Source organism: Oncorhynchus tshawytscha, linkage group LG11 (genome assembly GCF_018296145.1).
Source record: "Oncorhynchus tshawytscha isolate Ot180627B linkage group LG11, Otsh_v2.0, whole genome shotgun sequence".
Taxonomy (NCBI): Eukaryota; Metazoa; Chordata; class Actinopteri; order Salmoniformes; family Salmonidae; genus Oncorhynchus; species Oncorhynchus tshawytscha.
The window spans coordinates 27,686,854-27,705,526 of NC_056439.1; the positions used below are offsets into that span (position 1 = coordinate 27,686,854).

General features: G+C 43.0%; 1 protein-coding gene across 6 annotated transcripts in view; it reads right to left on the reverse strand.

The window, feature by feature from the left end:
* Nucleotides 1-18,673, reverse strand: part of LOC112261629 (fermitin family homolog 2) — a 91,873-nt gene that overhangs the window by 35,513 nt on the left and 37,687 nt on the right. For all 6 annotated transcript variants that reach the window (XM_024437102.2, XM_024437103.2, XM_024437105.2 and 3 more), the window contains exon 3: nucleotides 10,660-10,893. In XM_024437102.2, coding sequence (XP_024292870.1) covers nucleotides 10,660-10,893 — 234 coding nt within the window. The remainder of the gene's footprint in view (nucleotides 1-10,659; nucleotides 10,894-18,673) is intronic.

An 18,673-nucleotide genomic window follows, 5' to 3' on the forward strand; every position in this document is an offset into this window, starting at 1 on the left:
GATTTAATGACTCAAACAGAGCTGCACCAACCCCCTCAACATCCCTCTTTCCTCCCGCTCTCCACGCCTCTGCTCCCTACTCCTCTCCTCTCGCGACACTCCCCTCTGTGTTAGCTGGAGAGGCCAGGGAACCATTAGTCAACATTAATCTCCAGTGTTCAGGACGGTTTTGGAACGGTTCGGAGGAGCTGGCTGAATATGCCAGAATGTGTCTGGAAAAGATAGATGTGCACCATCTAGATTTTAAAAGCACAGCTGGGGTAAATGTCTGTGCTGTCTTTTATCTATGCTTCTACACTCATTTAAGAGATGTGTGGATGACTGGAATTTCAATTTCATAATATTAATTTGGCTATTGTCAAATTTTTGCCTTTTAAAATCTATTTAAATCCCTCATGCCCTACAACTTTCACTCCCTCCTTTTTCCATAGCTAGGGAGGACAATGTGTGATAGACAGACAAAGAAAAGAACGGCGGGAGAGAGAAAGAGAGCGAGAGCAAACGAGAGCGACAGAAGAATAGCGAGAGAGAACTTCTTGGCTTGGTGAGAATTTCTTGTTTAGTTTGTGTTACTAAAGCAAAAAGCATTCCAGGGTTTAAGAACAACCAGATGGTAGCTCGCTCTCCCTCACTCCCTCCATCTCTCCTCCTTCATCGCTCTTGCACAGCACAAGCCCTGTGCCCTTATACAGCCATGTAAGTGCAGGCCTGCTGCCTGGCCTGAGCACAGAGGTGGAGCGAGTGTCGGTAGTTGCACCAAGTGTCAAGAGCTGTTGTTATCCACAGACTAAAATCTGTTAGCAAAATACCATTTTACATGGCCATTTCAAATATCAAAGTTAGGATTGCTACCTCCAACCCCAGCAACTGCAAGAGATGGGCTGAAGAAAGAATGGACAGAGCCCTTCTTTTCGTCAGTCACATGAATGTGGGAGAAGAGCAGAGAGCGGGATAGTAACATCAGGAATGCAGGCCCCTGATGTAGCCTGCCAATAATTAGAAGGAGTAGCGAGAGAAAGAGGACAGGGTGCAGGATGAAGTAACACTGTCATACTATCCAGAAACAGCAGGTGTTGTTGACGGAATAGGATTTGGGCCGCGTGACCTGATCCGAGATCTGTGGGTAAGTACAATGCTTCTACCCAATCAGATTCATGCAGAATCAAAGCAAAGGTCTACAAGTGGTTGATGTTCATTACAGAACATGATGCCCATAACATAAGAAGCAGCTTCATTCAAATCCTTTTGACATGATCCAGGCTCATAGCCAGGTGGACGGACTGACTGACTGCCAGCCCCGCAGTACAATTGTAAGAGTAAGACATGATTCATTGCCATGGGAGTGAGACCCACCACACAGTACCATTTACATTTTAGTCATTTAGCAGACACACTTCTCCAGAGCGACATTGGCCCTTTCTGCATTATAACTAGGGGCAGGAGTTTTTGTGTATGGCCAAATAAAATGTTAAAATATTTATCTTCTGGCTAACATGTTACTTGTGGAGTAGAAAATGAAACTGTGGTCAAACCGCATTGACATATTATCAAAAACCAAGCCTCGCCACTCTGGAACCAGGTCAGTGCGATTGTCCACAAATATACTGGACCGCAGTAAAATTGTTGATACATCGAACACTAACTACACTGACCATGGAGAACAGAACAAAGCCTGGGAACTGACCACAAGTCCCACTTCTCTCAATCTCTATCCATCCATTTCTCTCTATACCTCACTCCATTTCCATCTGTCCCCCTCCTATCTAGCCATCTGTCAGTCCCTTCATCCATCTCTTGCACCCCACAAACCATCTCTTCCGCATCTATCCATCACTCTCTCCCCCTATCCATTGCTCTCCCCTTCTAGCCATCTGTTACTCCTTCTATTCATCTCGCTCTCTCTTGCCACATCTCCCCATCTTCCTTATAGGTTAACTTCAGGGCAGGGCTGACCAACAACACAGTAACAGGACAGTGTCAGTCTCAGCAGCAGTCTCTATAAAATCAGGCAGGCCAGTGAAGCAGCAAGACTGACATTAGCACTAACTGGGCCTCTGGATCGCCTGATTGGCCAGAACAGACTTCTCTAGAACGTCTCATTGATCACACCTGGTAGAGGCTAGAGGCCAATCTTCCTCTAAGACCTGACTGCCAGGTCAGGTCCCACAGTCCTGCACAAGTCATAAGTGACGGCCAACATTTCCTGGCGGTCTCCCTTGGTGGAATGGAAGAGGCTTTATAGGGCCCTATAAGCAGCACTGCCTGTGTGCAACACCTCAGCTGTAAATTAAAAACATCAAGAGGGAAACAAATATCTTATTGAAGAGGACAGACTAATCCCATTCATAAGATTACATCAACAAAAAACACCTGACAAAACCTAGACTCCAGAAGACGAAGGTAGTCCACTTTCCCCACCCTAATATACCACCCATATTGGTTTTCCTTCTGCAGACAGACAGGGTGGCAGGGCCGCGCCCCAACGTTTTCTTGGCGCGCTCTGGGATCACGCCCTTTCTCATATGAGGAGACAGACGAGACGCAAGCTGCCAGCTGGTCGGAGTCGAGGCTTTGTAGGCCGGAGAAGGAAAAAGAACGTGGTGGTGAGGGTGTTCCGGATCGTTGCACAACGTCATGGTTGACACTTAGTCAGTCGCCCACTCTAGATCAGTTTCACACATCTGTCCCAGGCCTGCCCTCCTGGGCTGTATGGGCTGGTACTACTGCCCTAACACAATACAAGCTTTAAAGAATCAAGAAAAAACATTTACTAGATTGGCTCCGAGTGTGAAGGATAAACATGGCATTTCATTATCAAAGCGATCGAAACCAAGGAAATGTCTCCCCCTCACTGACAGACCAGACAAGCCAAACACACATCATTGTCCAGGAACACAGAGCTGCCAGAAATTCGATGATAGTAGGACAGTTCAACGCTGGAGTGGAGTGAAGGGGAATTCTGACAATTTACTATTGTATTCTGGGTCCCACTGCACTGCCCCAGATGGACTGTGTGTGTGTGGGGGGGGGGCTCTAGCCAGCTGCTGTGGACATGGGAGAACAGCAGCACTGCAGTAATAATTAGATTGATCGCCCACACTAAATGTATGTGTGATTCACATGGCTAGAGAGACCCCAGCTCTGTTACACATCTGGTTAATGGTACGTAGGGAGGGAGGGGAGAGAATGTGATGTTAGTGATGTGTGCTTGAATGTTAGTGATGTGTGCTTGGATGTTAGTCTATTTTGTTTGTGAAGGGAAAGAGAGAGGGACAGAGAGACAGAAATCCCTGTAGTGGAGGAGTAAACTTGGTCTGCGCCAGGAAACAGCTACTGCGTGACCCCCCCAAAAAATACTCTCCAAATCAATCACTATGAGGAAAGCGAGAGAAAGGGGAAGACGGAATGAAATGAGCGTGGGAGTCAATCTGAATGGTCACTGTCTCACACAGCTTCAGAGAATCCATCTCTTTCTGTCTGCAGTTTGAGCCAGTTGGACAGGCCTCCAGTCTTCTCTTCATGGCCCTGCATATTCCCAATCTCATTCCCTATGCTGTGCAGCTCTATGTCAGTCACACAAACTGAAAGTCACCCAGATAATTACAAATGAAACTACCTATAGAAAGTCCACACTACCTTGAACGTTTCTCATTTAGTTGTGTTAGAAAGTGGGATTGAAATGGATTTAATTGTAATTTCTTGTCATTGATCTACACAAAATACTCCATGTTAAAGGTTCTACAAACTTTTATGAATTAATACAAATGAAATAACTAAAATAGTAATTGTATTAGTATTCATCACCTTTGTTTATGCAAGTTTAAATTTAGTTCAGAAGTCAAATTTGGCTTAACAACAAATCAAATACATTATATGGCCTTACTGTGTGAAATAATAGGGGTTGACATTTTTTTAAAGGACTACCCTTCCTCTGTCCCCCATACATAGTTGCAAGAAAAAGTATGTGAACCCTTTGGAATTACCTGCATAACTGCATAAATTGGTAATCAAATTTGATCTGATCTTCATCTAAGTCACAATAGACAAACAGTGTGCTTAAAAATATTAACACACAAATTGTATTTTTCTTGTCTATACTGAATACATAATTTAAACATTCACAGTGTAGGTTGGAAACAGTATGTGAACCCCTAGGCTAATGACTTCTCCAAAAACGAATTGGAGTCAGCTAACCTGGAGTACAATCAATGAGACGAGATGTTGGTTAGTTAGTTATGTTGGTTAGAGCTGCTATTTGCTCTTCACAAGAAGCATTGCCTGATGTGAACCATGCATCGAACAAAAGAGATCTCAGAAGACCTAACATTAAGAATTCTTGACTTGCATAAAGCTGGAAAGGGTTACAAAAGTACCTCTAAAAGCCTTGCTGTTCATCAGTCCACGATAAAGACAAATTGTCTATAAAATGGAAAAAGTTCAGCACTGTTGCTACTCTCCCTAGGAGTGGCCGTCCTGCAAAGATGACTGCAAGAGCACAGCACAGAATGCTCAATGAGGTTAAGAAGAATCCTAGTGTCAGCTAAAGACTAACAGAAATCTCTGGAACATGCTAACATCTTTGTTGACGAGTCTACGATACATAAAACACTAAATAAGAATGGTGATCATGGGAGGACACCACAGAAGAAGCCACTGATGTCCAGAAAAAACACATTGCTGAATGTCTGAAGTTTGCAAAGAGTGCACCTGGATGTTCCACAGCGATACTGTTTGGAAAGAACACACAACACTATGTGTGGTGAAAAAAAGGCATAGCACACCAACATCAAAACCTCATCCCAACAACTAAAGAATGGTGGAGGAGCATCATAGTTTGGGGCTGCTTTGCTGCCTCAGGGCCTGGACAGCTTGCTATTATCGACATAAAAATGAATTCCCATTGAAGTGCAACAGAAGTCGGGTGATACAACAGGACAATTCAGAAGTAAATCAACAAAAAGAATGGCTTCAACAGAAAGAATACACCTTCTGAAGTGGCCCAGTCAGAGTCCTGACCTCAACCCGATTGAGATGCTGTGGCATGACCTGAAGAGCAGTTCACACCAGACATCCCAAGAATATTGCTGAACTGAAACAGTTTTGTAAAGAGGAATGATCCAACATTCCTCCTGACCATCGTGCAGGTCTGGTCCGCAACTACAGAAAACGTTTGGTGGAGGTTATTGCTGCCAAAGGAGGGTCAACCAGTTATTAAATCCAAGGGTTCACATACTTTTCCCACCCTGCACTGTGAATGTTTACACGGTGTGTTCAATAAAGACATGAAAACAAATTGTTTTTGTTATTAGTTTAAAAGGAGACCCTGTCCATTATTGTGACCTAGATGAAGATCAGATCACATTTTATGACTCATTTCTGCAGAAATCCAGGTACTTCCAAAGGGTTCACATACTTTCTTGCCACTGTACATCTTTAAGGTCCCCAAAGCAAGTATTGAATGTCAAGCGCAGATTCAGCTACAAAGACCAGCAAGCTTTTTTTTTTTAAATACCTCAAAGAATTGCAGTGATTGGTAGATTTATTATTGTTACCAGACATTGAATATACCTTTCAGCATGTTTAAGTTAATTATGCTGTGGAGGGTGTACATTGAACAAAAATAAAAATGCGTTCATAGAAGGAAATCTGTCAATTGAAACAAAAAATGATAAGGTCCTATTCTATGGATTTCACGACTGGGAATACAGATATGCATCTGTTGGTCACAGATATCTTTAAAAATAAGGTACAGGCATGGATCAGAAAACCAGTCCGTATCTGGTGTGACCACCATTTGCCTCATGCAACACAACAACTCTTTCGCATAGAATTGATCAGGCTGTTGATTGTGGCCTATGGTTGTCCCACTCCTCTTCAATGGCTGTGTGAAGTTGCTGGATATTGGCGGAAACTGGAACACGCTGTCGTACACATTGATCCAAAGCATCAAAAACGTGCTCAATGAGTAACATGTCTGGTGAGAATGCAGGACATGGAAGAACTGGGACATTTTCTGCTTCTAGGAATTGTGTACAGATCCTTGTGACATGGGGCCGTGCATTATCATGCTGAAACATGAGGTGATGGCGGTGGATGAATGGCATGACAATGGGCCTCAGGATCTCGTTCACTGGTTCTCTGTGCGTTCAAATTGCCATTGATAAAAAGTAATTGTGCCACCATGGGGCACTTCGTTGACAACTTTGCCATCAGCAAAAGGGTTGCCCACAGAACTCCATACAAGTGGTCTGTGTGAGGCCGGTTGGAGGTACTGCCAAATTCTCTAAAACGATGTTCAAGGCGGCTCAAAAATGAACAGCTCTGATGGACATTCCTGCAGTCAGCATGCCAATTGCACACTCCATCAAAACATCAGACATCTGTGGCATTGTCTTGTGTGACAAAACCGCACATTTTAGAGTGGCCTTTTATTGTCCCCAGCACAAGGTGCACCTGTTTGTAATGATAATGCTGTTTAATCAGCTTCTTGATTTGCCACACCAGTCAGATGGATGGATTATCTTGGTAAAGGAGAAATGCTCACTAACAGGGATGTAAATGAATTGGTGCACAAACTTGAGAGAACTAAGCTTTTTGTGTGTTTGGAACATTTCTGGGATCTTTTATTTCAGCTCATGAAACATACACTTTATATGTAGAGTTTATATTTTTGTTCCGTGTATATACACCAATCAATCAAGACGTCAAAGATTCAATCGTATTTCTGAACTGACAGGAAGGAAACTGCTGAGGAACGTCACTGAGGCCATTAATGATTTTAGAACAGCTACAGAGTTCAATGGCTGTGAAGGGAGAAAACTGAAGATGGATCAACAACATTGTAGTGACTACAATATTGAGAGTGAAAAGAACAAAAATATTCCAAAACATGCAACAAGGCACTAAAGTAATACTGCAAAACAAAAAAATGGCAAAGGAACACTCCCCCTCCCTTTTCTCCCCAATTTCGTGGTATCCAATTGTTAGTAGTTACTATCTTGTCTCATCGCTACAACTCAAGGTCAAGAGCCATGCGTCCTCCGAAACACAACCTTATCCAGAGTGACTTACAGTAGTGAGTGGTCCCATGTGGGAATCAAACCCACAACCCTGGCGTTGCAAACACCATGCTTTACCAATTGAGCCACACAGGACCATACATCTGCTTGAAAATATATGGCAAGACCTGAAAATGGTTGTCCAGCAATGATCAATAACCAATTTTACAGACCTTGAAGAATTCTGAAAATAATCAAATATGGCACAATCCAGGTGTGGCCGGCTCAGACTTACCCAAGAAGACTCACAGCTGTAATGGCTGCCAAAGGTATTGATCAATGGGGGGGTGAATACTTATTTAATCAAGGTATACTAGTGTTTATTTTTCATTAAATCTTTAAGAAATAAATCAAGTAAGATGTGAAGAAATCCAAGGGGCGTGTAGACTTTCTATAGGCACAGTAGTTCCAGAAAAGACTAGGTCATTGTGAACATGTATGTAGGACATGTTTGAAAACGTCAATGTTCTAGAATTTCCCTATAAATTCTCCTTCTAAAAGGCAACGAGGAAAGGGTGAGGTAAGTATGAGAGAGGCAGAGAGAGATGCACTGCGTGTTCCTTCCCAGCCACCGTAAGTCATTGTATGACACTTCAGCACGCGCCAAGTCAGCCAAGAGCAATTTGTCCTGAATTTCTCCAAAACTAAAATAGATTTATTACCACAGAGGTAGACACATTCCTAACAAGGACTGAGCAGCATAGAGGAGAGGAGCCTGCTACTAGCCTGTTCATTTAGTTAGTCACCTCTCTCTGAAAAACAACAGTCATCCAGCACATTCAGTTTATTTAATACAACATCAAAAATGTTATTTTTCCACTCTCATTTCAAAGAAAATAAACTCATACTAGTTCATTGTGGGCCTCTTTTCACCTTTCTAAATAAAAGATCCTGTTTAGCTAAATAAGAAACAAAGTTCCAGTGTTACCTAGTAGAGCCAACCATAAGAGTAGAGTAGCCATAACTCCTGAGACATGACATGGGCCAGGGTAAAAAAAAAAGAAAAAAAAGACCAACAGATGTCCTTGAAAGTGCCTGATGAATGTTTCATATAAAAAGCGTTTCCCCTCCTGCAGCTGCAATCTTCAGTGGCGACAGAGGGCTCTGGTTGGAGCAGACATGGAGGGGTGACAGAGATCCATGTTACAGGGTCAGGAGGGCATTGGTACACAGTTCAGACACTCATCGGTACCACACAAGACATGCAATCAGAGGTCTCTTCACAGTTCCCAGGTCCAGAACAGAGACTGGGGAAACTACATGGAACTCTGACACAACTCAAGCTAGTAATAAAACCAGATTTTAAAAAATAGATAAAGAACACCTTACCGCACAACAGGGACTGAAGAGACTGCTATTTTTATTTATTTTGTATTGTAATTTGCACTGTATTATGTAGGTAAGTGGCATTGCACAAGCCTTGGCCATCTCCTGTTTCTGAAGTGTGATGCAGAAACAGAAGATTATAGTGTTATGTATATTATATTACATACAGTGCCTTCAGAAAATATTCATACCCTTTGTGTTACAGCCTGAATTCAAAACAGATTAAACCCATTTTTTTCTACACACAATATCCCATAATGACAAAGTGAAAACTTGTTTTTAGACATTTGTGCAAATGTATTGAAAATGAAATAAATAATTTTTTACATAAGTATACACACCCCTGAATCAATACTTTGTAGAAGTACCGAGAGTCTTACTTACCCAGAGAGTCTTACTTACCCAGAGAGTCTTACTTACCCAGAGAGTCTTACTTACCCAGAGAGTCTTACTTACCCAGAGAGTCTTACTTACCCAGAGAGTCTTACTGGGTAAGTCTCTAAGATAATTCCAGACCTGGATTGTGCAACATTGGCCCATTATTATTTTCAAAAATGTTCAAGCTCTGTCAAATTGGTTGTTGATCATTGCTAGAAAACCTTTTTCAGGTCTTGTGATAGTTTCGACTTAAATCTACTTGAAAATCTAACTCGGCCACTCAGGAACATTCACTGTCTTCTTGATAAGCAACTCTAGTGTAGATTTGGCCTTGTGTTTTAGGTTATTGTTCTGCTGAAAGGTGAATTCATCTCCAATTGTCTGGTGGAAAGCAGACAACCATATTTTCCTCTAGGATTTTGCCTGTGCTTAGGTCCATTCCATACATTTTTTTAACCTGAAAAACTTCCCAGTCTTTAACAATTACAAGCATACCCATAATATGATGTATCCACCACTATGCTTGAACATATGAAGAGTGGTAATCAGTAATGTGTTGTATCGGATATGCCCCAAACATAACACTTTCTATTCAGGACAAAAAGTGTATTGCTTTGACACATTTTTAGCAGTATTACTTTAGTGCCTTATTGCAAACTGGTGCATGTTTTAGAATATGTTTTATTCTATACAGGCTTCCTTTTCCCTTTGCTATTTAGGTTAGTATTGTGGAGTAACTACATTGTCGTTGATCCATCCTCAGTTCTCCCATCACAGCCATTAAACTAACTGCTTTAAAGTCAACATTGGCCTCATGGTGAAATCCCTGAACAGTTTTCTTCATCTCAGGCAACTGAGTTAGGAAGGATGCCTGTATGTTTGTAAAGACTGGGTGTATTGATACACCATCCAAAGTGTAATTAATAACTTCACCATGCTCAAAGGGATCATGTTAAACAAAATCAGGCACACAGTGTGAGTCCATCCAACTTACTATGCGACTTGTTAAGCACATTGTTACTGAACTTATTTAGGATTGTCATTACAAAAGAGGTTGAATACTTATTGACTCAAGACATGTCAGCTTTTATTCATTTGTAAACATTTAGAAATACATAATTCCACTGACATTATGGTGTATTGGGTGTAGGCCAGCAACAAAAAAAATCTAAATGTAATCCATTTTAAATTCAGGCTGTAACAACATAAAAGCCTTAAGGGTGTGAATACTTTCTGAAGGCACTGTATATTATGTATTTGTTGTGTTTTGTTCCCCGTTTGGACCCCAGGAAGTATAGCCGGGGATCCTAATAAATCAAATAAAATGAGACTGGTGTTCTCCTCTGAACTCTAGCTGACAGGGCCAGGGGCAGATATCAATAGAGGGGTGTCTGACCTCAGTGCTCGTCAGGGGGCAGGGCCTCGAGGGCTAAATCTGGACACGGTAATGTGTGTGTGTGAGATAATATCCATCTCAGAACGTGTGGGTCATTACGCTGTACTAGATTGATAAACTCTGCTAAACCTGTCTCAATCCTGTTTAGTCAACAGACAGCGCTATTCCAAGGACAGGTCTAGCAGAGTCAAGGTGCCTGAACAGTCACCTGTCAGAAGTGGTGGTGAAGTGAGAGCTGATATCTGATAGCTCAGGCTCTGTTGGATAAACACAACAAAAGGCTGAAAGGGAAAAAGAGCAGCAGACTAGATTGGAGGTAGAGAACACTTCCGGTAGTTCATCTAAAAAATAGCAAGAGTATTATGGCAAGGTTAGAGTGGACGAAAGGAGGTACCATCATGCTCAACCAACCTTATAGAAAGAGTATACACTGTAGACTATACAGGACCCTTTGGTAGGATAGGTGCATTATAGTTAGAGTTGACAAAACATCTGACTTACTGAAAGTCTTGCAGATGTCGGACACGGCCTTGAAGACGCGGTCAGAAAAGTTGACCTTGACCTTCATGTGCTTCATGTTGGGCAGCTGCAGGCGCAGCAGCTTGTGCTGGGGAGTGAAGAGGAGCCGGGCGTCTGCCTGGATACCATACTTGTCCAGGGTCCAGTGGGTCTTCAGCAGCCACGTCTTCTTCTTCTCCCACCACAGGGCGTGGTCCGACCAGTCCTTCTTCACATCTGATGGGAGGAGAGAGTATTAGTTTGTCAGTAACCATCACTACATTTATTAGTTTGATACAGTGGCCAGAACAAAAATAAACTGGATGTCAGTGACCAGAAACAAACTGGATGTCAGTTTAGTTGTCTGTTTCATAACTATCAAAAGAGTTGAGTAACACAAAACTGTACTGTGTATGGAATTCATTCATGTCACTGCAATGACCGTTTTATGTCCTGCCTATGGCCAAACTACTAGATTTATACTAAACCGATGACGCTAAAGCCAACAGTCCTCATTAATTGAATTATGGTACAACTAAAATCAAGACAATGCAAATGAAAGGAGAAACCTCTGTGTGTCACTGACAGATTGATGGAACACATTTAGGACCAGGTGGGTGAGGTTGAGAGAGTGAAGGCTTCTGGATTATTTCAAGAGGGAACTCAAAAGGGAGGAGAAGTGTGTGAAAGAAGCCAGCTGTTTACGTGACACTGTGGGGATATCAGGTTCAAAACTCCCTCTTTGTTCCAGAGTCACACAGTGATCCCAGTAATGCCAGAGACATGCCACCCAAAACCCCTCACCTCCCAGTAGACTGTTTGACGGGTTCAAACCAATGACATAGGACCTGGGTGTGTGCGTTTTTTTCTGTAATACTGCTTTCACATAGGATTTATGAATTTGAATAAATCCATTGAGAATATACACCATCAAAAATAAATGTATTAATTAATTTATGCATGTCCTAAGAAACATAATACAAAACATTTTCAAAAATAATAAAATAGCATATTTTGAGTTTAATTAGACCTGTTCAGGGCCTGTGCAGTCATTGCTGCGCCATCCAAATGAAATCAATAGGCCTACAGTACACTTGATTTAGGCTACATTATTGCATGCTAAATGTTTCTGATCAGTTGATCGATGAGCTATGCCACCTCACCTCCACTTATTTTCCCAGTCAGAAACCAATTAACCAAATAGCCTCTGAAGACAGAGATTCAGTTTAACAAAATCACATTGATTGATTATCAGACCAGTCAGTTAAGTCACATGCTTTTGGTTGAGAGTAGGTCTAGGCTACTAAACGACTGAGTGAAAAGCAAAATAATCTACTTGTTAAACTAAATAACATGGAAAAATGTTTGAGCCCACTAGACAAGATGACCATGGGCAGCTCTCACCTCAACTAACATTTCCCCAACCTAATTGTAGCCTAACCAATATCCAAACAACAAAAATCAGACATTTATTGATTTATCAAGACGAGTCCCCACAATTGGTCTCAAAGCAGTGTGATTGCGCGGTCCCAATCAAAACAGTGCTGAAATCATCCTCTAGTTGACCACACACGGGTAGGCTATTGCTTTAAATATATTACAAGGATTGGATGACTTTGGGAGTTTCAGTAAGCAACAATTGAATACATGCCTTCAATTGCCATTCACTGATATGTATTCCCACAGTAATTCTTTATGGATCCATCCAGGTGTGGGTAAGGACACATGCTTAGTGGTGGGCTATGTGAAGTGCTTGCAACATTTAGAACTGGCAGGAGGATGGTTAACTGGCGCTGCCTAGCAACCATCAAGAGTTTAAGAGCATAATGCTTGCCAATGTCGCCTCAGCATTGCTCCTACCTTCCATACAAAGCAGTAGGCAGAACGTTAACAAAATTATTACTAGGTCGTTTGGGGGAAATAAAAGTATTGGCTTTCATGCCGGCAATAGCTTTCAAATATAAGGAAGAGAAAAAAAAGTTAGTGGAAAAAAGTAATAGTATGAAGGGATATAAGTGTGTGTCCCCTTTGAGCGCTGTCTTCATAGAGAACGTGAAAAGCCCAGGGATTTGAGGTAACTGAAAGCAGCTGGTTAAGAGATTACTTTGCTTTCTATTCCAAATGCAGTATTGTGATGACCTGCTTTCTGAGGCTGTTTTCCCTTTGAACCTCTAATACCTTAGAGCCCAGGAGCAGAGAAAATATGTTTTCATGCTACCACTCACAGGTGAAAGATGGACAGCCTGTACTGTTCCTTAAGACCCACATATTGGCAGTGGAAGAATGGATATCATATCTGATGGCACTGGGATACATGGGGAATATAGCACGGTTTACACTTCTGATGCAGACATATCGGGGATCAAGCACTTCAAGTATCTACTGATTTTTGCAGATTCAAACGGATGTCATACCACTAAGCGTACGTGTGTGTGTGTGTGTGTAAGACAAGTAATCATGACGTAACCATTGTGAGATTGTGCTGGAAAAAAATCACGGACAACATTAATGGGCGTATCAGCGGATGTTCCCTACAGCAACGACAATCACTCTGGCACACGTCCAGAAAGACACTCTCCTGAGTGGTGTCCCATCCCATCCCCCACCCCTCTCACCCACCCCCTTCTCTCCTGGAAGCATTGAGTGAAGCACTGAGTCACTGTTTCTTGTGGACTATGACATTGATCCAGTCAGTCTTTCCAGGGGCCACAACTCCACGTTATTTCTATTTCTAGAATATCACTGAGTCATCATCATCATCACAGACCCTTAAGATGCCTCAATTCTGCCGTTTTAGAGCAGTATGACCCTATATAGTAGGTTGGGACCCACTGCTGTGTTGTGGCATTCTAATCCCTCTTCGATTAATAAAAAGGTGGTTGTGGTTAGAAACATGGTTTTGTCCGTTTAGAGGGAATAGCCTAGACTTTGGGAGGGTCATTATTTTAGAGCACGCCTCTGTGTAGGAAAGCTACCATTATAATTATGACTACCTGAAGGGAGTCATCTGTATGATGCTCATTTAGAGTACTTACAGTGCATTTGGAAAGTATTCAGACCTAGACTTTTTCCACATTTTGTTACGTTTAGAGCTGTTGCGGTGACCGTATTACCACCACACCGACAGTCACAAGTCATGAAGGCAGTCAAATTCCACGTGACCATTTAGTCACTGTAATTAGGCTTCTCCAAGCTCGGATGCTGCTGCTGGTCATTAGTAGCCTACCCAACTTGCTAACTGCCTGGTACTCAGCATTCTATTGTCTCTCTAATCACTTTGACATCAATGCAAACATCTAATCAAACACTCCATGAGTGCCCATGAGCTCATGTTGCGCAACATTTCTATAGGTTATGCAATTGCTTAAGAAAACAGACTGGTGGTCGCTTATAAAAAGAGGATACCCTCAGGCATTCTATAGGCAGGGCCTAGTATATTTATTTCTCAACTCTCCTGATATTAAGCACATTGCTTATATTTACAACATGAGTATAGACTACCAGGCTGGCATGAAAATGAACCACAGGGAAAAGAGTCCTCCATTCGCTATTTAAGTTCATAGATTACATGTATTTTTTCCCGCTGCCCCGTTTTGATTCAGGTGCGTGATAATGATCCAGGTTTGTATCACACCTTATGTAGCCTAGCCCATAGGCCTATATGTTTTAATAACACCTCATGTAGCCTAGCCCATAGGCCTATATGTTTTAATAAGGTTTGTATCACACCTCATGTAGCCTAGCCCATAGGCCTATATGTTTTAATAAGGTTTGTATCACACCTTATGTAGCCTAGCCCATAGGCCTATATGTTTTAATAACACCTCATGTAGCCTAGCCCATAGGCCTATATGTTTTAATAAGGTTTGTATCACACCTCATGTAGCCTAGCCCATAGGCCTATATGTTTTAATAAGGTTTGTATCACACCTTATGTAGCCTAGCCCATAGGCCTATATGTTTTAATAAGGTTTGTATCAACTAGTGGCCAAATAACTTCAAATTAAATTAAGCCTAATTGGCATACATAAGCAGCGGTGAGTTTCAAGGTTGGGGAAGATAATTTACCATAAAAATGCACCTTTATAATAAAAGAGTTATATGCATAATTGCATTTGTGGTCACTTTTGATAATGCCGTTTTCTGCTAATGGAACATTCACGCTCATAGCCTACTACCATGTGCACATGGCTGTGCTTATAAATAGAATAAATAATTAAGTAAGCAAGCATATTGAAAATCGGCCGATATTGGCGATGTTGCCATTTTTAGCTATCGGCCAGATGTCTAGTTTAACGCAGATGTGCAAAACCGATGTCTAAGCTGAAGTGCATACCTATATAACGTAGGTAGATGACGTAATGATACCACGGAAAATACAGAGTTACACAGAACAAAAGCAGAAACATACTACGGGCACACTTCCAACAACTAAACAAGTTCAAGTCCAGCAGTCATTTGAAAGAGTAAGAACATTTCAGATAGACAACTGAAAAGGCAAAATCCATTAAAGCCAAGATAATTCATTGCCCTTGACAATCAACCGCTCTCGGTCGTGGATGATGTTGGCTTTCGCCGACTGGTCGAGCACCGATATACACTACGAAGTAGGCACTATTTTTCAGATGTTGACCTACCGGAGTTACACAATACTGTTGAAACGCACATTCATGAGCTACTTGCTATGAGCGTCACTGCTATTAGCTTCATGACGGACATTTGGACCAGCGATGTCAGCCCCATGAGCATGCAGAGTCTGACAGCAGTGGGTCGACAAGGATTTCCTACTGAGGAAAGCTGTATTGCATGTTCAAGAATATGCTGGTTCTCATTCCGCTGCTGCCATTTTAATGGGATTTGAGAACATGTTTGAAACTTGTTAACATGAACACACTTCTGGCGCCATTCAAACAACTGACTGGAGAAATAAGCTCAACTGCGTCTGCAGCAGAAGTGATACCCTCTGTCATGGCATTGAAAAACCTGCTCAACAAAACTTCCGACACATACCGTGGGGTTAAAACTCTCAAATGTTCTCTACAAGAGGCTGTGAACAAGCAATTCGGTGGCATTCTCTCTGCGCCTCTTTACTGTGTAGCCACCATGCTCGATGCTAGGTATAAGGGCTGCTACTTTGATGCAGACAAGAAACAGGGTTAACTTGACATTCATCTTTCCCTTGATTCTGACTAGTCTCCCAGTCCCTACTGCTGAAAAACATCCCCACAGCATGATGCTGCCACCACAATACTTCACCACAATACTTCACCGTAGGGATGGTGCCAGGCTTCCTCCAGACTTGACGCTTGGCATTCAGGCCAATGAAATCAATCTTGGTTTCATCAGACCATCTCCACAGATGAACTCTGTCAGAGTAACCATCAGGTTCTTGGTCACCATCCTGACCAAGGCCCTCCTCCCTCGATTGCTCAGTTTGACCGGTCGGCCAGCTCTAGGAAGTCTTGGGGGTTCTAAACTTCTTCCATGTAAGAATGATGGAGGCCACTGTGTTCTTGGGGACCTTCAATGCTGCATACATTTTTTGCTACCCTTCCCCAGATCTGTGCCTCGGCACAATCCTGTCTTTTGTATGGACAATTAATTTGACCTCATGGCTTGGTTTTTGCTCTGACATGCACTGTCAACTGTGGGACCTTATACAGACAGGTGTGTGCCTTTCCAAATCATTTCTAAATCAATTGAATTTACCACAGGTGGATTCCAATCAAGTTGTCTGAATACTTTAATGAACGTTTGAGTTTTAACGAGTGCTATTAGCATTTGGCGTGGCTGGACTTCCGGCGCCGACAGAGATGGCCGCCTCGCTTCGCGTTCCTAGGAAACTATGCAGTTTTTTGTTTTTTTACGTGTTATTTCTTACACTAGTACCCCAGGTCATCTTAGGTTTCTTTACATACAGCCGAGAAGAACTACTGAATATAAGATCAGCGTCAACTCACCATCAGTACGACCAAGAATATGTTTTTCGCGATGCGGATCCTGTGTTTTGCCTTACAACCAGTGTAACCGAGTGGATTACATGCAGCGACCAAAAAAAAAAAAGAAGAAAAAGAGGGAAACGAAGCGGTCTTCTGGTCAGACTCCGGAGACGGGCACATCGTGCACCACTCCCTAGCATTCTTCTTGCCAATGTCCAGTCTCTTGACAACAAGGTTGATGAAATCCGAGCAAGGGTAGCATTCCAGAGGGACATCAGAGACTGTAACGTTCTTTGCTTCACGGAAACATGGCTAACTGGAGAGACGCAATCCGAAGCGGTGCAGCCAACGGGTTTCTCCACGCATCGCGCCGACAGAAACAAACATCTTTCTGGTAAGAAGACGGGCGGGGGCGTATGCCTTATGGCCAACGTGACATGGTGTGATGAAAGAAACATACAGGAACTCAAATCCTTCTGTTCACCTGATTTAGAATTCCTCACAATCAAATGTAGACCGCATTATCTACCAAGAGAATTCTCTTCGATTATAATCACAGCCGTATATATCCCCCCAAGCAGACACATCGATGGCTCTGAGCGAACTTTATTTAACTCTCTGCAAACTGGAAACGATTTATCCGGAGGCTGCATTCATTGTAGCTGGGGATTTTAACAAGGCTAATCTGAAAACAAGACTCCCTAAATTTTATCAGCATATCGATTGCGCAACCAGGGGTGGAAAGACCCTGGATCATTGTTACTCTAACTTCCGCGACGCATATAAGGCCCTGCCCCGCCCCCCTTTCGGAAAAGCTGACCACGACTCCATTTTGTTGATCCCTGCCTACAGACAGAAACTAAAACAAGAAGCTCCCACGCTGAGGTCTGTCCAACGCTGGTCCGACCAAGCTGACTCCACACTCCAAGACTGCTTCCATCACGTGGACTGGGAGAAGTTTCGTATTGCGTCAGACAACAACATTGACGAATACGCTGATACGGTGTGCGAGTTCATTAGAACGTGCGTTGAAGATGTCGTTCCCATAGCAACGATTAAAACATTCCCTAACCAGAAACCGTGGATTGATGGCAGCATTCGTGTGAAACTGAAGGCACGAACCACTGCTTTTAATCAGGGCAAGGTGTCTGGTAACATGACTGAATACAAACAGTGCAGCTATTCCCTCCGCAAGGCTATCAAACAAGCTAAGCGCCAGTACAGAGACAAAGTAGAATCTCAATTCAACGGCTCAGACACAAGAGGTATGTGGCAGGGTCTACAGTCAATCACGGACTACAGGAAGAAACCCAGCCCAGTCACGGACCAGGATGTCTTGCTCCCAGGCAGACTAAATAACTTTTTTGCCCGCTTTGAGGACAATACAGTGCCACTGACACGGCCTGCAACGGAAACATGCGGTCTCTCCTTCACTGCAGCCGAAGTGAGTAAGACATTTAAACGTGTTAACCCTCGCAAGGGGATGCCGTCTGCAGGCCCAGACGGCATCCCCAGCCGCGCCCTCAGAGCATGCGCAGACCAGCTGGCCGGTGTGTTTACGGACATATTCAATCAATCCCTATACCAGTCTGCTGTTCCCACATGCTTCAAGAGGGCCACCATTGTTCCTGTTCCCAAGAAAGCTAAGGTAACTGAGCTAAACGACTACCGCCCCGTAGCACTCACATCCGTCATCATGAAGTGCTTTGAGAGACTAGTCAAGGACCATATCACCTCCACCCTACCTGACACCCTTGACCCACTCCAATTTGCTTACCGCCCAAATAGGTCCACAGACGATGCAATCTCAACCACACTGCACACTGCCCTAACCCATCTGGACAAGAGGAATACCTATGTGAGAATGCTGTTCATCGACTACAGCTCGGCATTCAACACCATAGTACCCTCCAAGCTCGTCATCAAGCTCGAGACCCTGGGTCTCGACCCCGCCCTGTGCAACTGGGTACTGGACTTCCTGACGGGCCGCCCCCAGGTGGTGAGGGTAGGCAACAACATCTCCTCCCCGCTGATCCTCAACACTGGGGCCCCACAAGGGGTGCGTTCTGAGCCCTCTC